The 24,055-nt window shown below is 36.3% G+C and overlaps 1 protein-coding gene across 1 annotated transcript in view; it reads left to right on the top strand.

Moving 5' to 3' along the window:
• The first annotated feature begins 1,757 nt into the window (after nucleotides 1-1,757).
• cacna1hb (calcium channel, voltage-dependent, T type, alpha 1H subunit b) overlaps nucleotides 1,758-24,055 on the top strand; it is a 63,688-nt gene continuing 41,390 nt past the window's right edge. Inside the window, exons 1-7 of the mRNA XM_026928797.3 lie at nucleotides 1,758-2,026; nucleotides 2,679-2,812; nucleotides 3,966-4,063; nucleotides 13,278-13,437; nucleotides 18,784-19,096; nucleotides 21,940-22,032; nucleotides 23,455-24,055. The exon at nucleotides 23,455-24,055 is cut by the window's right edge and continues 45 nt beyond it. Coding sequence (XP_026784598.3) covers nucleotides 1,934-2,026; nucleotides 2,679-2,812; nucleotides 3,966-4,063; nucleotides 13,278-13,437; nucleotides 18,784-19,096; nucleotides 21,940-22,032; nucleotides 23,455-24,055 — 1,492 coding nt within the window. The 5' untranslated portion in view covers nucleotides 1,758-1,933. The remainder of the gene's footprint in view (nucleotides 2,027-2,678; nucleotides 2,813-3,965; nucleotides 4,064-13,277; nucleotides 13,438-18,783; nucleotides 19,097-21,939; nucleotides 22,033-23,454) is intronic.

Below are 24,055 nucleotides of genomic sequence, written 5' to 3'. Positions count from 1 at the left end.
TAAACTGATTAAAAAAACGTGTGTAATTGTTGATATGAAGTTCTGCGTAAGGAGATGTTTATTTAACGTTTATGGAAGGAGTCTCCAGTGTCAGCAACAGTCCGTAAGTTTTACGACATCTTCAGGACAGATGAGTTTACGCTTTTTTTCGGTTTCTCGGGAACAAGACGAGGCGAGGGAACGACCGTAACGTAAGCGAGAACTTGTTTCGTAGACGTTCCACAACATTAAACGTAACTATAAATTGATAAAAACAAGAATGAGCTAAAAAATTGTAATCATTGGTACATTTCTGAGACCTCGTGATGTTCTATTCCTTACATAGAAGTGGATGAATCAAGTAGATCAAAAGTTTGCGCACCCCCAATATTTGAGGCCACTCCCAAAACCGAGTGTGTGCTTGTTTTGGGGGCGGGGCTTATAATCACAGGTTTGTGTTCACGTTCCTTCTGAACCATGGGTCGATTGGGTTTGTAAAATGGGAGGTGGAACGTGCATGGAACGTGAAACAGGAAGTAACGTGACAAGTTGGTCCAATCATGTTACTCAGCATGCAGAGCTGAAAGTGCATAGTTTCCCAAAAGTTGATGCGAACCAGAGAGCACCATTTTCAAGACGACCAGAGATTCAAAACTTCAGTACGAAATGTACCAAAATCTCACAACAAACGAGTCTGGAAAAAAAAAAACAATACGCAAATGTGATAATGACTTAACTCCACTGTCGAACTCGTCTAACTTTTAAGCCCAACCTTCTTCAGATCAGATCCAAAACTTCCACTCGTCTATAACCTTCCATTCTAATATTCCAGTAAATCTTGTAGGAAAATGATAACTGGTTGAGGAGTTTACAAAAACGTGAACATATTGACATGAACGTGACTATTAGTGTAGCATAGCATCGTAACTAAACATCGTAAACGAAATCTGAAAGGAGTGTAAGCTGTTGAAATCAGGAATCACTTATTTTAATCTTTCAGTGGAACCCTATAAACGAAACTTGGCTGGATCCAATCAAGCGCAAAAATCTATCTGGGTTTGTTCCACGGTGCCGAAGCTCAAAAGGGCTGATTTAAGGAGGTTGTGAATTAGAGCCTGGGATTGAAGTTGATTTTCCATTTTCCATTTCATTATTACGCCGGGTTTTTCAGACAGGCGTGTGTGTGTACAGTGGAGGTGTGTGTTACCATGCGAGAGGATGTATATTAAATGATGGAAAAATGGCACAAATTTCATTTAGATGAGAGATCATCATCATCATCATTAAGAGTCGTGTCGTGTGTGTGTGTGTGTGTGTGTACTCGCACAGGATTTCACTGAATGTTTGACGAGGAGGAGTGTTTAAATCCTGCGGTTTCAGTCAGACAGAGAACTGAGGAAACCAGCACGGGAACACACCCTGTCTAATCTGTCTGATCTGCTATCACACACACACACACACACACACACACACACACACGGATCTGTTTTAATCCTGAACCGTACACAGTAGCTCTGTGGCTGGTGTAACATGATGGCTTTAGATTTGGAGTTCAGAGGTTCATTAAAACTAACAAAACCACAGAGCTTTTCTCTCCACCAGAAAAGCTTTCGCTCTATCTTCAGGATATCGCGAGTTCGATTCCCGACACCATCCGTGAGAGCAAAACTGACCATGTTGTCTAGGTGGGAGGGGCATTACTCTCTCTCCCCTGTCAATCACAGCGACACTAGCCAATCGTGGCTGTCTGTGAGCTCATGTATGCGGAAGAGGGCGGATAGCGCTTTCTTCCGAGTGTGTTACGCCGCATTGTGATGCAGCAGAGACGTGTCTGTCTATCTCTCTGTGTCTGTCTGTCTCTCTATGTCTGTCTGTCTGTCTGTCTGTCTGTCTGTGTGTCTGTCTGTCTGTATTGAGCCTTAACCTCAGCTCCACGTGGTTTGAGCGAGTCAGCATGTTGGTGATTTTGCTCAACTGCGTCACACTCGGCATGTTCCAGCCATGTCAGGACCTGGAGTGTCACTCGGAGCGCTGCACCATCCTGCAGGTACGCTAACACACACACACACACACACACACAAATACTGTACCCATCTTGCAGGTACGCTAACACACACTTGTCTTTTATCTTATGAATGTTTGCTGTTTTCTGCAGTGCATCTTCACCATCTTCTTCCTGCCAAATTCCCAACTTGCCCAGACACAGGAAATGTTTTGTTACGCCTTTAATTGTGCTTCATGAGTTTGTTTTAACGGTTTGTGTATTTCCTGATTTGTCCTGATTTGATATTACGTGTGTGCAACCTCAAATTTATACCCCAGTGAAACAGAACATAGTTAAACGTAACAACAGAGATCTTGGGCTGAGACTGATAGCAAGTGAAAAATTAATATGTATTATTATTATTTTTTTAAATGACAATGTTTGCATTTATTTAAAATATTACAGAGGGGTGCCAATAATTTTGGCACATATATTTTTTTAAGAGAAAATACTATTATATTACTAGTAGCAGTTCGAATCAGAATGATCAATCAGGTATTGTTGGAGTGGAAAAACTGAATTTGTATGTATTTATAAATATAATGTGTATTTTTTTGCTCATGGTTATAGAGGGTGCCAATAATTCTGCAGGACACTATTTTATTAATGTATTTCTTTCTTTATCTTTATTTTAATTTTTGTGTGTTTTCTGCAGGCATTTGATGACTTCATCTTTGCGTTCTTTGCGGTGGAGATGGTGCTGAAGATGGTGGCTCTGGGCGTGTTCGGGCCGAGGTGTTACCTTGGAGACACGTGGAACCGCCTAGATCTCTTTATCGTCATGGCAGGGTGAGCGGAACGACCAATAAGGAAGCAGCACTGCATAAAAACCCGTCAGAAGTGTGTGTGTGTGTGTGTGTGTGTGTGTATTTAATGTCAGTTCAAGTTTTAATGTCAGCTTCAGTCCTAATGTCAAGTCAATGTGTCACAGATATGCCCATGCATGACAAGTACTACCACATAACCTCAAACATCTCTCTCTCTCTCTCTCTCTCTCTGTCTCTCTCTGTGTGTCTGTCTCTCTTTCTGTCTCTCTCTCTGTCTCTCTCTATCTGTCTCTCTGTCTGTCTCTCTCTCTATGTATGTGTGTCTGTCTCTCTATTTCTTTCTGTTTTTCTGTTCTCTCTTTTTGTCTCCCTCACTCTGTCTCAAACTGTCTTTCTCTCTCTTTCCTTTTTTTTATTTTTACTGTCTCACTCTCTCTCACTGTCTCTGTCTCTGTCTTTCACTCATGTTTCTCCCTCCATCTCTCTATCACTGTCTGTCTCTCTCTGTTTGTCTGTCTCTGTTTCTTTCTCTCACTCTGTCTTTCCCTGTGTCTTGATCCGTCTTTCTTTATCTTTTTATGTTTTTTTAAGCGCCTCACTCACTCACTCTCTCTCTCTGTCTCTGTCTTTCACGTGTTTCTCCCTCCATCTCTCTCTCTTCCTCTGTCACTCTTTCTTTCACATTCTCTGTCTTTCATTCTACATCCCTGTCTTTCTCTGTCTCTTTCTCTCTGTCTGTCTCTCTGTCTCTCTCTTTCTGTCTCACTCGTTCTTGCATTCTCTCTGTCTCTCTCTCTCACACACTCTCTGTCCGTCTTTCATCGTTGTCGTCCCCCCCTCCCTCTATCTCTCTTACTTATTCATTCCTCTCTGTCTCACTGGTCCATTTATTCTCTGCATATCATTTTATCATTTTATAAGGATCTTATGAAATCAGATCATTATTTCATATCCTTGTGGAATATTTAACTTATAAAATACTCTTAATAAGAAGAGAGAATGGGACACTTTCCCACGAGTCAACACCAGAGTTTCAGTCAACGTAAAGAACAGAGTTTTTATACAGATGTTTTCAGAAGACCAAGTTCATAACTATATGTAATTATATTGATGCGTGTGTGTGTGTGTGTGTGTGTGTGTGTGTGTGTGTGTGCACGCTCTTTTTTTTTATATAGAATGTTGGAGTACTCTCTCGATGGACACAACGTCAGTTTCTCTGCAATCAGAACAGTCCGAGTTCTCAGACCTCTCCGAGCCATCAACAGAGTTCCCAGTGAGTATCTCTGTCTCTCTCTCTCTGTCTTTGTCTTTGCAAAGAATGATAAAATAAGATAAAGATAAATGATTGATGGTAATAGTCAGCCTAAAGTATAAGACTGGAGGTCATGCTTAACTAGTCACACATCCAGTCTGGAGTAAAGCAAGCATCGCTTGAGTAGGATGAGGATAGAAAGTGAATCTAACTGGTGCAGCTCTGCATCTGTAGTGGATACTAATAAGTAATTTACTAACAAGTAAACTAAAACAATACTACAGCTGACGATACTAATGCTACAGTCGACGATACTAATGCTACAGCCGACGATATTAATGCTACAGCCGACGATACTAATACTACAGCCGACGATACTAATGCTACAGCCGACGATATTAATGCTACAGCCAGCAATATTAATGCTACAGCCGACGATATTAATGCTACAGCCAGCGATATTAATGCTACAGCCGACGATACTAATGCTACAGCCAGCGATATTAATGCTACAGCCGACGATATTAATGCTACAGCCGACGATACTAATGCTACAGCCGACGATACTAATGCTACAGCCGACGATACTAATGCTACAGCCGACGATTCTAATACTACAGCCAGCGATATTAATGCTACAGCCAGCGATATTAATGCTACAGCCGACGATACTAATGCTACAGCCGACGATACTAATGCTACAGCCGACGATACTAATGCTACAGCCGACGATACTAATGCTACAGCCGACGATTCTAATGCTACAGCCGGCGATATTAATGCTACAGCCGACGATACTAATGCTACAGCCAGCGATATTAATGCTACAGCCAGCGATATTAATGCTACAGCCGACGATACTAATGCTACAGCCGACGATACTAATGCTACAGCCGACGATACTAATGCTACAGCCGACGATTCTAATGCTACAGCCGGCGATATTAATGCTACAGCCGACGATACTAATGCTACAGCCAGCGATATTAATGCTACAGCCGACGATACTAATGCTACAGCCGACGATACTAATGCTACAGCCAGCGATATTAATGCTACAGCCGACGATACTAATGCTACAGCCGACGATACTAATGCTACAGCCGACGATATTAATGCTACAGCCGACGATATTAATACTACAGCCGACGATACTAATGCTACAGCCGACGATACTAATGCTACAGCCGACGATACTAATGCTACAGCCGACGATACTAATACTACAGCCGACGTTATTAATACTACAGCCGACGATACTAATACTACAGCCGACGATATTAATACTACAGCCGACGATACTAATACTACAGCCGACGATACTAATACTACAGCCGACGATATTAATACTACAGCCGACGATACTAATACTACAGCCGACGTTATTAATACTACAGCCAACAATATTAATACTACAGCCGACGATACTAATGCTACAGCCGACGATATTATATTCAACAGTATTCAACAATACTAAAATTGATAATACTATAATCAGCAATACCACAGTCTATAATCATACAGTCAAGAATACTACAGACAACAAATCTAAAGTAAACAATACTACACTCACCAATACTACAGTTAGCAATAAAGTCAAGAATACTGAAGTCAAGGATGCTTAAGTTGATAATACTACAGTCAACAATACTAAAGAGAATAATACTACAGTCAACAATAATAAAGACAATAATACTACAGTCAGCAATAATACTACAGTCAACAATACTAAAGAGAATAATACTACAGTCAACAATAATACTACAGTCAGCAATACTAAAGAGAATAATTCTACAGTCAGCAATACTAAAGAGAATAATTCTACAGTCAGCAATACTAAAGAGAATAATACTACAGTCAGCAATAATACTACAGTCAGCAATAATACTACAGTCAGCAATAATAAAGAGAATAATACTACAGTCAGCAATAATACTACAGTCAGCAATAATAAAGAGAATAATACTACAGTCAGCAATAATACTACAGTCAGCAATAATAAAGAGAATAATACTACAGTCAGCAATAATACTACAGTCAGCAATAATACTACAGTCAGCAATAATAAAGAGAATAATACTACAGTCAGCAATAATACTACAGTCAGCAATAATAAAGAGAATAATACTACAGTCAGCAATAATACTACAGTCAGCAATAATACTACAGTCAGCAATAATAAAGAGAATAATACTACAGTCAGCAATAATACTACAGTCAGCAATAATAAAGAGAATAATACTACAGTCAGCAATAATACTACAGTCAGCAATAATAAAGAGAATAATACTACAGTCAGCAATAATAAAGAGAATAATACTACAGTCAGCAATAATAAAGAGAATAATACTACAGTCAGCAATAATACTACAGTCAGCAATAATACTACAGTCAGCAATAATAAAGAGAATAATACTACAGTCAGCAATAATACTACAGTCAGCAATAATAAAGACAATAATACTACAGTCAGCAATAATACTACAGTCAGCAATAATAAAGAGAATAATACTACAGTCAGCAATAAAAGAGAATAATACTACAGTCAGCAATAATAAAGAGAATAATACTACAGTCAGCAGTAATAAAGAGAATAATACTACAGTCAGCAATAATAAAGAGAATAATACTACAGTCAGCAATAATAAAGAGAATAATACTACAGTCAGCAATAATACTACAGTCAGCAGTAATAAAGAGAATAATACTACAGTCAGCAATAATAAAGAGAATAATACTACAGTCAGCAGTAATAAAGACAATAATACTACAGTCAGCAATAATAAAGAGAATAATACTACAGTCAGCAATAATAAAGAGAATAATACTACAGTCAGCAATAATACTACAGTCAGCAGTAATAAAGAGAATAATACTACAGTCAGCAATAATAAAGAGAATAATACTACAGTCAGCAATAATAAAGAGAATAATACTACAGTCAGCAATAATAAAGAGAATAATACTACAGTCAGCAATAATAAAGAGAATAATACTACAGTCAACAATAATAAAGAGAATAATACTACAGTCAGCAATAATAAAGAGAATAATACTACAGTCAGCAATAATACTACAGTCAGCAGTAATAAAGAGAATAATACTACAGTCAGCAATAATAAAGAGAATAATACTACAGTCAGCAATAATACTACAGTCAGCAGTAATAAAGAGAATAATACTACAGTCAGCAATAATACTACAGTCAGCAGTAATAAAGAGAATAATACTACAGTCAGCAATAATAAAGAGAATAATACTACAGTCAGCAATAATAAAGAGAATAATACTACAGTCAGCAATAATAAAGTCAACAAAGCCAAGCTGATAGTACACTAAAAATACAGTCCCATTCCTCTGGATGTTCATTGGTGCCACCTCACCCACAGTCCACATGAAGCCCCTGAGCCACATGAAACATCACACACACACACACAAACCTCCAGGAGCTAGACACACCCCGAGTCCACTGTGTTTTGCGTGTATTGATGGCACAGTGTTGACTTTTTCTCGAGCATGGTGGTTTGTGTTCACTCGCTGGTGCTGAGTGAGTTTGCAGCAGTCAGATTTGTTTTCAGTCTTGTATCAGTCATCATTTTAGGGCCAAATAACACACACACACACACACACACACACACACACACACACAGTCTGTCTCTCGTCTTCCTGCGATGTTGTTATGAAGCTCTGAAGCTGAGTGTTACATTTTCACTCCTCCATGCGTATTGATTTAAAATAATTTGGACTTCACTGAGTCGGAAATAGATATGCTCACCATATTTATAGATCTCACTTGTTTTCTCATATATACACACACGAACACACACACAACACACAGTTATTGCTTACTGTCTCGAATTATTGTTTTTATATCTTGATGCCTCTAGCAGAGAAGCACAACACACACACACACACACACACACACATTTATTCAGATGTATGATATTCACTGCAGTAATGTCTTCAATTCAGTGGAAGCAAAGCTGTAAGTCACTGTTAATTAAAAAACAAATCAGTACAAAACACAGAAATACACACAATTGGTTAGAGGATGCTGGCTCTGTCATACACACAACAAAGTTGTGTGTGTGTGTGTGTGTGTGTGTAGGCAGTAAGAGATTTTGAGGAATGAGACCCTGTGGCTGTTGAGTCTCCAATTCGATTACTCTCAAACCACTGAACATGGAATTAGCCAAGCATTACGAGTGTGAATTTATGCAATGTTGTGTGTGTGTGTGTGTGTGTTTTAAGGATTCGTTTGGTATACAGTATGTGATGTTCATTTGTAATACAGTATATGGTTTCGAGTCAGAAGTCACACTTGTATTGAAAACAGATCTCTTGGTCCTGGGCTTTGATTAGCTTCTGATCAGATGAAGACTCAGGTTTCAGACTGGATCAGTGATTGTGTGAAATTCAAACAGTACGTGTAGATTGCAGGATCTCCAACATCGGAGAAAGCTTTGTTAGCGACGAGATTTAGTTTCTCTCTCTTTTTTTGCTAATAAAAGTTGTAGCAAAAGTACATCTTTATTCTCTAACACACTAACTGCAACCCAAATACAATTAGTTACTCACATACTACCTACAACTAAACAAATTCAACTTTACTCACTAATTACAATTCATTAAATATATTTATACTCACAGCAACTTACAAACTATTAATTTAAAAAAGAGCATACAAACTGTTATCTTTTAAATTCAAATTTTCTCACTGACCACAATTTATAATATAACTTTACTCACTAACCTACAAACTACAACTTACTAAATAAAACTTTCTTGTTAATGTACTAACTACAATGTACTAAATACAACTTAGCGAACTGTTAATTTATTTAAAACTTATTTACTCACTAACTACAAGTAACTGGATATAACTTTACTTACTACTTTAACCATAACTTTACTTATTAAAATGTACTAGAACTTAAATATTAAGCAATTATACTTAATAATTTACTAAATACAAATATACTTTCTATACTAAAATACTAATTACTCTGTAGCAGAGTAACTACAACTTACTAAATATATGTTTACATCCATATTACCTAGACCTTATCTAAATAAAATTATACTTAATAACATACTAAATATAAATTTATATTTTACTAGAATACTAACTACTTTAGCCAGTAATGCTAAAAATTCCATAGTTAACAATACTACAGGCAATATTACTAATTATAAACAATACTAAAATCAGCAATATTAGAATCAAAAATTTTATAGTAAACAATACTACAGTCAACATTACTAATGGTGAAGAAATCTACAGTCAACAATAATAATGTAAACAATACTACAGTACTACAGACAACAATACTAAAGCCAATAATACTACAGTCAATGATACTACCATCAATAATATTACAGTAAGACAAATTCTACAGTCCACAATACTACAGTGAGCAATACTTCAGGTAAAATTACCAATGTAAATAATACTACAGACAGTAATACTAAAGTCAACAATAATAAAGTCAATAGTGCTACAGTCAACTATACTAAAGTTAATCATACTACAGTCAACTATACTAAAGTTAACCATACTACATTCAACTATACTAAAGTTAATCATACTACATTCAACAATACTAAAGTTAACCATACTACATTCAACAATACTAAAGTTAACCATACTACATTCAACTATACTAAAGTTAACCATACTACATTCAACAATACTAAAGTTAATCATACTACATTCAACTATACTAAAGTTAACCATACTACATTCAACAATACTAAAGTTAATCATACTACATTCAACAATACTAAAGTTAACCATACTACATTCAACTATACTAAAGTTAACAATACTACATTCAACAATACTAAAGTTAACCATACTACATTCAACTATACTAAAGGTAACCATACTACAGTCAACAAAACTAAAATTAACCATACTACATTCAACTATACAAAAGTTAACCATACTACATTCAACAATACTAAAGTTAACCATACTACAGTCAACAAAACTAAAGTTAACCATACTACATTCAACAATACTAAAGTTAACCATACTACATTCAACTATACTAAAGTTAATCATACTACATTCAACTATACTAAAGTTAACCATACTACATTCAACAATACTAAAGTTAATCATACTACATTCAACTATACTAAAGTTAACCATACTACATTCAACAATACTAAAGTTAATCATACTACATTCAACTATACTAAAGTTAATCATACTACATTCAACAATACTAAAGTTAACCATACTACATTCAACTATACTAAAGTTAACAATACTACATTCAACAATACTAAAGTTAACCATACTACATTCAACTATACTAAAGTTAACAATACTACATTCAACAATACTAAAGTTAACCATACTACATTCAACTATACTAAAGGTAACCATACTACAGTCAACAAAACTAAAATTAACCATACTACATTCAACTATACAAAAGTTAACCATACTACATTCAACAATACTAAAGTTAACCATACTACAGTCAACAAAACTAAAGTTAACCATACTACATTCAACAATACTAAAGTTAACCATACTACATTCAACTATACTAAAGTTAACCATACTACATTCAACAATACTAAAGTTAACAATACTACATTCAACAATACTAAAGTTAACCATACTACAGTCAACAAAACTATTCATACTACATTCGAATATATTAAAGTTAACAATACTACATTCAACAATACTAAAGTTAAGAATAATAAAGCCAATAGTGCTACAGTCAACAATGCTAAATTCAACAGTGACCAATACAATACAAGAATAAAAAATTTAACAGTACTATAGTCAACAATTCTTCATTCAATGATACAAAATTCTACAATACTACAGTTGATTATTCTACAGTCAACAATACAGGAGATAATACTACATTCAACAATACGAGTGCTGTAGAGAAGCAAATTGCTTGGATTTTAAATACAATGTTGTGCTTGTGCATTTGTCTTTATGCACGTTTATAAATTCAGTCTCGGCTGAAAAAAACAGGTCTTATGTCTGAAACATTTATTTGCATATTATGTTGTAAACAAGTTTTGAGGACAGCGAACATTTAAATGAGTTCGTCTGATATCCAAAGTACAAAAGTAATACTGGTATCACCAGAAAGGAAAATCAAAATGGAGGTTCTGGGTCAAAGTGGCTCAAAAATGCTAGAGCAGGTCACATTTTGATGTGGATGTGTGTGTTAGTCATGGCCTGAATTTCATTTCTGGAATAAAACAGCAGTAGGCAAATAACATGGCTGGATTATGTCCTTACTCACAGAACTGTTTCATCACATCATGTGCTCGTCCACCTGGGAACCAGGATATGTAATAGAGTTCAAAGACCTGGTGGATGTGAGGGAAACTTTTAATTCAAAACTAAAGCTGCAGGCAAAAAAACGAGGGTCTAAAAACAGGAAGTGCACAGAAACACAGCAGGCAGATGTATGAAAGAAATATATATATATATATATATATATATATATATATTTCTTGATAATTATGAATCTTAATGAATAACCAAAATTTAACAAATTAGTTCAATAATCAAGCTGATAATTAAACAATCGACTCACAGTGCAAAAGATCATAAATAGATTTCTAATAAATAAGTAGACAGAATTTAAAAATGGTGGACGTTAACGATTTATTACAGAAATTACGTTTGCGTAGGTATGAGGAATGATTTCACCGAAACAATGCTAACTACAGAAGGTGCTAATGGGAAAAGAGACATTCCGACAGTGAAGGAATATTAATAATAATATTAATATTAAAAGCAATTCTTGCAAAGCAACTTGGAACATCAAGGGCCTTCAATATCAAATCCAAATATTTTGCTCAGTGAACAAGGAGAGAGCAGTGTGTTACCTTGTGTTTACTAAATAATTTCCATATTTTATGTTGTCAAGGTAAACTACTTAAGAAGAGTTTCAAGAAACAATTTTTTTGGATGAACTTAACAAAGTATTGAGTGTTACAAAATGCATCACAGATTGTTTATCCCCCCCAAAAAAATCAATAGAATTTATTTCACTCAGTCAAGAAATTATGGACCTGCATTAAGTATGAATTATTCTAATCTTAAAACTATGCACTTTTGGTGCTTGGCCCCCTAAACAGATACTGTAACATCATTCTTTCTGTTTGTAGGCTTTTTGGGTAACTTTGTGAAAAACGTTCTCTCCGGATCTCGTAACGCTTCACTGAAACAGAATGTTGATGTTGATGGAAAGTGAATGAATGATGTATTTTTCAAGATGCATTTGGAGTTGAGTCTCACTGTTGCTCCTAAATTATACATGCCACATGCCGTAATGGTCAAAATACATACAAGTTAACGCAATCGAAAGAACAGGAATATAAGATATGATCACACAATTTTTCTTTATTTTCTTTAGAATCTGGATATTAAAATGAAGTACAGTGTGTTATGACGTGTGAATAAAACCGTATCTTTCAGGGGATACGCTACGAAACTTTTAAAAATTTTATATTAAACCGTAATGAATTGAATTCTCATTTTGCTTAAATTTGCTAAGTTTTCTGAAAGGTTTATGGAAGGAGTCTCCAGTGTCAGCGCTTTGTAACAGTCAGAGATAAAGCTGTAATGCTTGCTACGCTTTTTGCGTTTTTATTTAATTTTTTTTTTTTTGGTAACATGACAAGCTGAATTGTTTTTGTATTATTAACTTCAAAAGAGAAAAATAAAGAGCCGCTGGTGAGGGAACGAGTGTTTATAGCTGCTATAACGTAAGTGAGAACAGGAACTAACTTGTTTCACGGTTGTTCCACAACATTAAATGTAACTATAAACAGATAAATATAACAAAATTATAATTGTCGTCTGTGGTATAAAAGAAGTAAAGCACTTCAGGATGTGCCGTTATGGGAAAATAATCAACTTCAGGGTGGTAACTTAGATGCAGTTTAAAGATTTGATTCTTTTAAATGACTCGCCTGAGTGAATTTTTTCAATTTGTTTGATTCACGAGTCAAGAATTTCGTTTAAGCTTCTTCTACGTTTTCTTTTTTGGCTAAAAGTTATTTATTTATTTAGTGGTTAAGTTAGAGTCCTAATGTTTTTAATTCACAATACAACCGCTGTAGAACCTGTGTGTACTCTCTTATGTATATTTTCCTCTGAAAATTTGTACTAGAAATATTTCCTAACGCTTTATTTTTCCCCGCAGTTTTCTAACGTTGTGGTTTTTTTTTTTTTTCGTAGGTATGCGCATCCTGGTGACGCTGCTGTTGGACACATTACCGATGCTGGGAAACGTTTTGCTGCTATGCTTCTTCGTGTTTTTTATCTTCGGAATTGTTGGCGTGCAATTGTGGGCGGGGTTACTGCGCAACCGCTGCTTCCTGGATGACGATGCAAGAACGTGAGTACACACTAAGTGCACACTAAGTACACTAAGTACTAAGTACACACTAAGTGCCTACAGTTTTATTATTTTGTTCATACTTTTGATCCATTTATAGTTTCATTTATAGTTTAATGTCTTTTTTTCTCTCTATCTTGATGTTTCTAAGACAAAAAAACTGCAGGCCAAGTATTATTTTCATCTCAAACATGTGCATGTTTACAGTGGAGCAGATAATAAAGTCATAATAAATACACAGTAACCATTTGGAACAGCAGGAGCAGCATAAGGGGTTGAACAGAAATCATACAGAAGCAGATTACATTGTGAAATAATGAGCATGCAGCAGCGAATACATGAACATGACATCTGGAAGAACAGTCCTGAGTGCTAAATGAACGACATCGCCGTGCAATAAAAATGCTAGAGCGAGTGATTGTAAGACAGAGGACATAGCTGAGACGATGTGCTACAGCACCTTTGGCCAGATTTCATGAGGATTAAGACGCTGAAGAAAGGATTGTAGAATGTGTTTTACAAGGAAAAGAGAAAGATTTTTTTTTTAAATTCCTAAATCATATCGATAGAGCCGGTGATACTGTATTCTGTGGTTTCTGTAGGACATGGGGAGGGTGCAGAGGGCTGCTGTAATCAGTTGCTACAGGAAATGGAGATGTTGCTCTTCTTTTAAAAGCAAGCTATAGAGCCATGACCGGAGGTTGTCGTCTTTATGTGACCTTAGCTCAGACGTAATCAAAATTTTCCCCCTGAACTCCACTTCCCAGATTTTAAAAAATTTTTTTTTTGAGAACTCACATCCCTCTTTGAATCACCCTGTTTGAAAATAATTCACTTGGCATAATTGATTCACTTGGCATGAATGAACCGACTGGATCAGTCTGTTTGAATCAGTCTGTTTGAAAATAATTCATTTAGCATAATTGGTTCACTTGGCATGAGTGAACCAACTGAATCAGTCTGTTTGAATCAGTATGTTTAGAAATAATTCACTTGGCATAATTGGTTTCTCTTGGCATGAGTGAACCAAATGATTCACTCTGTGTGAATCATTCTGTTTGAAAATAATTCACTTGGCAAAACTGATTCACCCAACTGAATCAGTCTGTTTGAATCAGTCTGTTTGGAAATAATTCACTTGGAATAATTGATTCACTTGGCATGAGTGAACCAAATGACTCACTCTGTGTGAATCATTCTGTTTGACAGTAATTCACTTTGGCATAATTGATTCACATGCCATGAATGAACCAATTGAATCAGTCTGTTTGAATCAATCTGTTTGAAAATAATTCACTTTGGCATAATTGGTTCACTCGGCATGAGTGAACCAACTGAATCAGTCTGTGTGAATCATTCTGTTTGAAAATAATCAATGATGGGGTGGTACGTTGAGGCCCAACACAAAGTGGAGTTACTGTTACGACCCCAAAGCATTTTATTTCTCTTATACCACAGCAATTTTACCCACAATTGCAAATTTTAGTTCGGTAATGAACAAACATGCTATTGGCCTGCTCATTCTGCTTGAATCACTCTGTTTGAGGCACGAGGCAACAAAATTGTGCCCAACCCTAGTAAATATTGCCGTAGTGAGTGTATTGACTCGATTGTTTTTTTGTCTTTGCGAAGTCTTGCCAAGCCAATCTCATTTATTTCCATGTTTCCCAGTTTATACCATGTTCTCTTGTATTTTTCACCATTTTAATTTCTCCTGTATTAGCCTGGTATGTGAAATTATCTATGTACTCTCATGGAATTAATTTCCCAGGTGTTTGTTTTTTTGTGTGCTAGTTTTATGAACCTGTATTTCTATAACAATAATGTCTTGTGGACCTGCTTTAATAAAAAAAGCTCACATCCTGCCACCTTTCGCTTCCCATTGTTCTCCGCTGTTGTCTTTTCATGCTGTGTAGTTCAGCCTATGATTGTACAAATGGGAGCGCTGGAGATGACTTGGCAAGAGGCCAGCCAGCTTATAGACTGCCGCACCAAGGCATCGAGGGTTTTAATCTTTGCCAGTCTTGGCAGAGATCAGCCTTACACTCCTCTATTATTTCTTCTGCTTTAAAAAGCTTCTTGTGGGAAGGCATTACGCCAAAAAGAGAGTGAATGTGAATGACACAGGTCCAAGATTTACGTCATGACATTTATATATAGACACGTGGAACAAAATATCGACCTTCCAGGTCTCTCAAATCCAAAAAAAAATAAATTACTCTGCCATGTCACTTTTTGTCCATTTATAGTTACATTTCATGTTGAGGATTGTCTGCGAAACAGGTTCTCTACGTTCTAGCAGCTATATCCAGACACTTAACTACATCGTTAGACGTTATTGTGTCAGAAAACGTAGTTACAGCTTTACTTCTGTCTGTTACAAATCACTGGCACTGGAGACTCCTTCCATAAGTGTTGAATAGATAACAAAATAAATCTCCTTACACAAACCGTCACCAACTAATTGACTCATTTTCCAACTCATTTTCAGTTACTCTGTTTGAATCATCTGTTTGAAAATAATTCACTTGGCATGAGTGAACCAAATGAATCACCCTGTTTGAATCACTCTGTTTGAATCACTCTGTTTGAATCACCCTGTTTGAATCACCCTGTTTGAATCACCCTGTTTGAATCACTCTGTTTGAATCACTCCGTTTGAATCACTCCGTTTGAATCACCCTGTTTGAATCACTCCGTTTGAATCACTCCGTTTGAATCACCCTGTTTGAATCACCCTGTTTGAATCACTCTGTTTGAATCACTCCGTTTGAATCACTCCGTTTGAATCACCCTGTTTAGAAATAATTCACTTGGCATAATTAGTTCACGATTCCATATCAATGATCACACACGTTTTGTTTTGTTATTCCGTTTAGGAGTTAAATGTTTTATTTGGGGATGAAATGTCTTTGAGGTCCAGTTCATTATCCAAGTCTATAAAAGGGTTTGATGAGAATTAAAGCTTCTTGGTGTAGCAATAGCACGATTAATTAGCAAAGATAAATTAGCAAAAGAGGTCGTTCATGGAGTGTTTTAGCGCTGAAAGCACAGAGGACATCTGTGAACATCTAATCTAAGACGCTCCTAAAACCAGCCGCCAATCGAGTTAATGTGTTTTAAAAGACAACACGGTGTCATCTCCATCACAGGAGTACAGCAGTGACTGTAGAGTCGGTCACCAGCTCGGAGAAAACGATCAATCCCACCAGATATCAAGGTTTCTGTGCAATAAATTTGGAACGTCCCGGTGGACCGTGAGTCGGATTATACATCAAACACCCCGCTTCCGGACCACACACTCTCACACAATTCAATCGCTTCGCTTTAGATGTTCAGCTACAAAGCCACAGTTACTCAGGGGGGTATAGGCTGCTAATCAAGAAAGCTGTGCTCTAGTTAAAGATAAATTCACTTTATCCAATTTATCTTTAAAGCTAAATTAGCTTAAAATCGTATCATTTGTAAGTTACATCCATGTATAAAATAGTGTGTAGTGATTAGATTAGATTACTTTATTGATATTATTTATTAGTTTAATTCTTTAGTGGTCGTGTTATTGATTCTTGTATGCTTGCTTCTGATTGGTCAGAAGGTGTTGAGTCATTTTCGTTATCATTCTCGTTAAACCTGAGCCCGTTGTAACGACTTGCGGACACACGGACTTGCACGCCGCATCGACGGATTGTGGAATCGTTGATACGGTGCCATTTTCTGTAAGGAGTCTCCAGTGTCAGAGGTAAAGCTGTAACGTGAAATCTTCCGACACGAGAAAGTCTTCAGGACGGAAATTGTTTACCTTAACGACTGTTTAACGTAAGTGATAATAAAAAAAAAACATTTGAGGATATTCCGCAACATTAAATGTAATTATAAACGGATAAAAAATATTTTCTTTTTTTGTTTTTTCTTTAAACAGTAACTCCACTTCATCACACTGATTATTTTCCTTTAACAGCACACCACCAAGTGTTTTATTTGTTACATATAAAACAGGTTTATAACAAAATGTCACTATTATCAGCTCTATAATAAAAGTTTCCAGCTATTTAAAACCATTTTGCTACACAGTTGTGTTCATGTATCAGCCTATTCGTAATGATCTGTTATTAAGCTAGCGAAATGAGCTTCCGTGTATTAGCCTGTGTGTATAACATCACTCCGGTGGATGAGGGTGACATGGATGTGAAATGGAGGAAATGTTTGACAAGCTGTGTTATTAACTTGACTAAAACGCAATCACACCTTTTGATCTTTTTTGTGTTCTGTGAGCATATAGTGTAACACTGTACCTGCTAGAGAGAGAGAGATAGAGAGAGAGAGAGAGAGAGCGACAGAGAGCCATCAATTTTCCATAAATCTGAAACTCTCAAGCGACTGAATGCGGAAACATTAATGTCAGTTTTATCCAGTCACTTCAAAAAAGAGCGGACAGGACGTTACACTGCTATCCGCTATCTTCATAACGGCTCCACAGCATCACGCCGTTGCTCTTATTCTCTCTCTTTAATGGTTCTGGCTTCGGTTAGAGAACCAGGAAGTACTTACGACAACACAAGTGTACGCTGAGTATACGAAGCAAAAGGAGCTTTAAACGTATCATAAAAGCTAATGACTGAGTATTCAGAGTTGAGTTAAACACTCCGATATTCAAAGCGCAAATGTAGCTACAGACATGTGCGCTAGTCAGAAATTACGTGAAAGTTACGAAAAATCAATTAAATGCACTCATGACCTTGAAGATAAGCGCGTTTTTCTTGTAAGAGTGACACGGGAAAATAAATTTTGGCACAAATGAACACAAAAATTAGCATTATTAATTTGAAATAGTGAGATAAAATCGCCTACGTCACACACACATTAAATTTTCCTGCCTTCCAGTTAGTATCTTGTGTTGTTATTAAGGGAATGATTAACTGTCGGAGCACGATATTAAAAAAAAAAAAACACACACACACAAAATAATAGCATGTGCTGGATCAAGTGCTATTCTATAATCTGCAGAATGCTGAGTGTGGAAGCCATTTTGTTAAGTTGTTAAATAGTATTAAATTTTATGCTACAAAAAAAACACTATTTCCTAATTCAGTCTGTATTTTCTATCCCCTGTTTTTTTTCTGGTTTAAAGGCACGTGTTTGTGTTTATTAGTCTGTTGAAAAATCTCGTCTTGGGCGCTTCTACTCCAGAGGCGTGAAATTCACGCAGGTTATTTTAACAATCGGAATCGACTTAAGTGCCTGCGAAACCTGACTCTGAATACCAGGAACTTTTTCCACGTAAATATCGACGTAACATTTTGAATAAATGAATAACATCTGTCTTTCATGTTCTCTCTCTCCGTCTAGGATGTTTAATCTCTCTCCGTCTTTGAGTGCTTACTACAGACCCGAAGACTCCGACGACGTCGCCTTCATCTGTTCAACCAATCGCGAGAACGGAATGCTGCGCTGCTCCGATGTCCCGCCACGCAAAGTGGGCGGGGCTTACTGCGAGCTAAACGCTCACAATGTCACGCACCCCGCTCCTCTAGAGCCCGCCCATAGGGGGTGTGTCAACTGGAATGCCTACTACAACAACTGCAGAGCGAGCGAACACAATCCGCACAACGGAGCCATCAACTTTGATAACATCGGATACGCGTGGATTGCCATCTTTCAGGTGTTTTATTGATTTATTTTTTTTAAATATTTATTTTTTTTAAATCTGTTTTATGAGAGAACCCTGGCCAAGAAGGAAGCACTACAGTAAATATAAGAACTAGCACTATAGTGTATATAAGAAGTGAATCTTTCAAAACAATTATTAATTATTCTATAAATAACTTTTTCATTTAATTTCGTAATACAACAGGGTGGTGTAAAGCAGAATTATTGGCACCCCGGTAAAGTTGAGTAAAAAATATTTTAGGAAAAATGGTGAATTTGCTTAATGTCACACTGAAAATCTGACTTTTAATTGAAATAAATTTATTCTAAGAACATCCATGATCAGAAAAACATTGTTTTGTAAGAAAACCACAGGTGTCGCAATTATTGGCACCCCTAGAAATTCTTAGGAACAAAATGCAATTAGAGAATGTTCCTATTTTTTAAGTGTTTAGGAACTCTTAAACAGACTTCCTGTTTCACTGGGGTATAAATATGAGGTGACACAGAGATTGACTTCCCTTAATCCGTCATTAGCATGGGGGAAAATTAGACAATAAACAAATAAGACAAAAGTGTGTTGACCTTCATAAATCAGGCAACGGCTATAAAAATAGCTACACGCCTGCAAATATCCAAATCCCCTGTCAGGATGATAAATAACAAGGTTAAAGACGTTTAAAGAAGTTGAGAAGGCATAAATTTCTCCATGCATCACAGCTGAAGATTTAAAGAAGCATTCTGGAGTCATTGAGTCTCGAAATCTGTAATTAGATGCCATCTTGCCATGCCAAGAAACTATTTAGGAGGAAGATATTTCTTTCATCTTAATCACAAACGTAAATGTCTGGAGTTCACTAGACGCTGCTAGAACATCTAAACGATAATGAGACAAAAACAGAGATATTTTTTCAACACTCCAGGTGGAAAAGAAGAACCTAATCCCAACTGTTTTTCCTCTAAACACCCTGGCTACCAGGCTACCTCTGCCGAGAGGTTACACCAGGGCTGTTGCTGGATCTTCCATCAGGACTATGATCCAAAATGGGCACAAGTTCATACAAAAATAAGAATTTTCACACGGCCATTAACATTCACGATCTAAACTCCATTGAAAATGAAGTGGGAAGAACGATGCAGGATGTGGAGAGATTCTGAAAATGTTAAGTATGTTAATGTAAAGATAAATTTACATCAATTAAGGATTAAAATTCCACTCAGTTATTTCTTTGTGAGATTTTACCCATCTTTACCAAGGGTGCCAATAATTCTAGAGCTACATTATTTTGTCGACCCGTTTTTGAACACGATTCACTGTATTTTCGCTCCGTATAAAAATAACACATTTAGGTCTGGGGGTTAAAAGCGTGTATCCTGAAAGAAACTCTTCCTCTTCATTAGATAAGTGTAAGAGATGTGGCTCGTACGCTTTATTTATTTCTTTATTTATTTATTTTTGCTGAGTGGGAAGTTTCGTCTCCGCCGCACGTCCTTTCAGAGCCAAGAGACACTTAGTTTTATTGTAGACGAATGAAGTGGTGGCAACAGAATTGACATCGATAAGCATCGCCCCTGTCTCAGGGAATCAAGTGTTCATCATGTTTCCTACTAATCGTATCTGCTAAAGCCAAGATATCCATCATGTTCCTGAGTAATCTGCGTGCACAGGTGAAGACGAGTTCCGAGGCTCGGAGTAATCCGATTAGCCCAAGCGTGACATTTTTCATTCTTTAGCAAGTTTACTTCAAGGGAATTATAGAACTCATCACTTTGGCTGGCGTAATGAAAAGACTTCTTCTTCAACTTCTTTTTATAATTATAACATTTTTCTCAAATTATATAAAACCCAAAACACAAAAACATAACCACGACAATATTTAAAAAAAAAAATCTATAGGTTTTTATAAACATTATACACTTTCAGTACCATCAGTTGAACACCTTTAGTACGCCCATAAAGGTTTCCTTGTTAAATTCGAATTCCAGCCTCCTGATGATGTCATAGAGAGGCTTTACAGCTGACCAATCAACATCCTCGCTGCTTAACGAGATGAAAATTGTCAAATTTATTTCTTAACAACAAATTCTTATTTTTCATCCCTTACTTTTCACTTTTGAGCTCGTTCAGGAAACGGATACTTAGTTTAACTATTAAAAATACACCACAGCGCTGTTGAATTCTCGATTCTGATTGGTTGATAGTTTTTCTGTAACAGCAGCTCTGACAGTAGTGTAGCTGCGCAGCGTATATTAACATTAACACGCTTGTTCTCGTTATCGTATCTATAGTAACGGCTCGTTTGCAGCGACTCATACGCCAGACGCTCTAGTAATAATACACCGATTTTAAAAAATCATTAACATGGTGACGTTTTTTTGAAGTAACGGATGTTTACTTAAACATTTATGGAAGGAGTCTCCAGTGCCAGCGCCTCGTACGTTTTCTGGTTTCTCGGTAACATGACAAGCTGCGTAAATTTTATCAAGTTCAAGAAAGAAAGAAAGAATGAGAGGCAGGTGAGGGAACGAGTTTATAGCTGCTATAACATAAGTGAGAACAGGAACTAACTTCGTAAACATTCCACAACTTTAAAATGTAGCTATAAACGGTTAAAAAGTGTGATGTGTGTTTGTTTTTGTGAATTGTTGTGGTATAAGATGAATAAAACACTTGAGCACACTTGACAGTGGTATCAGTAACTGATTATTTTCCTATAACAGCAGTCCATTAAGTGTTTTATTCCTTCCTTATCGTGTTTTACAACAATCTTAGCTATTTGTAGCTATTTAGCTACAACAATATTAGCTATTTCATTTCAGACAGGAAGTAACCCTCGACTCACTTCCTGTCTTTAGGTGATCACACTCGAAGGCTGGGTGGACATCATGTACTATGTCATGGATGCGCACTCCTTTTACAACTTCATCTATTTCATCTTCCTCATCATCGTAAGTACGCGCAACTCGCGAGCGCGAAAACTGGGCGTGGCGTTTCTGATACTTCACTCGCTTTACTTTTCACACGAACACACTTCTAAAGACTTCTCATTTTACACACACAGTTTTACAATCTTCACTTCTGTAAATAGAAACATTTCTGATTAGCTTCACTCTAGCTACGAAAACATACTGGCGCTGAAATAAAAAGCTCTGCTGCAATAATTAGCCAAAATATTATCGTTGAAGTGAGAGCTGGTACAACTGTAACTTTGAGTTAAATTACAGACTTCACACTTCCTGCATAACATCATACACACGTTTGCGTCTTTTTAGAGCCGTTTTCTTTACTGACGTCTCACTAAATTTGATCTTTGTTTTATCCAAAAGTTTGTAAAAATAATTTCCGTGTTGTCTTTTCTGTTCTTCTCTTTTCATCTGCACAAAGTTTAGCAACTGTGAGACTTTATTCTTGAAATATTTTGAATATATTAGGAATTAATTCTCAAAATATCACCTTTGTGGCTTTTTAAATTGTGGGTTTTTTGTTATAAATTGTAACATTTATAGAAGAGCTTAAAATATTAACAGTTAATTCTCAAAATATTTATTTTTATTCTTGCAACTTTCAGACTTTATCTTTGAGATATTATGATTATCATCCACAGAATATTACCACATTTTTCTTTAAAAAAAAACAACTTGAAATATTATGAATTTATTCTCAAAATATTACTAATGTGACTTTCTATGAATTTATTTATTTATTTATAAAGTGTTCTTTTTTAAGTCATACTTTTTTTTTAAAAAATTTAATCTCTATGACTTTCTATGAATTTAATTTTGGGCTTTATTTCTTTGGTTTTTATTTTTGTTTTTTGTCATACCTTTATAAATACTTCTTGAAATATTACAATCTCAATATATTATCATCTAACATTCATTCTTGACTCTTTAATGTAACTGTAATACTTTAACCTTGAAATATTGCAATTTTTAATCTCAAAAATCACTTTTTTCTAGCAACTTTGAGACTTTATCCTTGAAATATTATGAATTTATTGCTGAAATATTAGCTGCAACTGTAAACTCTTCCTGAAATATGAACATTTTAATCTCAATATTAGCATTTATTCTTGTAACTTTGATACTTTTTTTTATTGTGGGGTTTATTTTGTTTATCTGTTTACATACTTTTTTAAAAGGCTTCATGAAACAGTATGATTTTATTCTTGAACTATTAACACTTTATTCTAGTAACATTGATCCTTTATTCTTGAATTTTGTTTTATTATTTTGATTTATTGTAATTTTTTTTAAATTGCTATATATTTGTACCGGTTCATGCCTTAATTCTTCAAGCAATTTCTAAGCACAAGCTTATCGTAGCAAATTTAATCTTATGTTTTGTTGTTTTTTTATGATTTGCTGTAGGTGGGCTCCTTCTTCATGATCAATCTGTGCCTGGTGGTCATCGCCACGCAGTTCTCGGAAACCAAGCAGCGCGAGAACCAGCTGATGCGTGAGCAGCGAGCTCGCTTCCGGAGCAACGAGTCCACGCTGACTAGCTTGGCTGAGCCTGGCTCGTGCTACGAAGAAATTCTGAACTACCTTGGCCATCTTTTACGCAAGTTTTATCGCCACGTTATTCATTTTTATAACGACGTGTGGCGCAAGAGCAAGAGCGCTAACCTCGGGGAGTCCGCCACTGTGGGCGGAGTCAACGGACACTGGAGCAATAAGGAGGGGATTGAGCTGACCCGACACCTCTTTCATCATCATCATCATCATCATCATCACCATCACCATCATCATCATCATCAGCAGCAGCAGCAGCATCGCGTGGGAAATGGCACGGACGTCCCGGAAATGAAGGCGGTGCTTCTGAGCGGAGATAAATGCCTTCCCAAATACACTTCCTCGTTCCCCCTGACCGTGCACAGCCTCAAGGGTATCGGTGTGAACTACCCCACCATCCTGCCCCTGGCCTTCTTCACACACTCACGTGTTCACCCCAACTGCCCCAGTGCCCTCA

This window comes from Pangasianodon hypophthalmus, chromosome 26 (assembly GCF_027358585.1).
Source record: "Pangasianodon hypophthalmus isolate fPanHyp1 chromosome 26, fPanHyp1.pri, whole genome shotgun sequence".
Taxonomy (NCBI): Eukaryota; Metazoa; Chordata; class Actinopteri; order Siluriformes; family Pangasiidae; genus Pangasianodon; species Pangasianodon hypophthalmus.
Note: the sequence above shows the minus strand (reverse complement) of the source record. Positions and strands in the feature narration are given on the sequence as shown.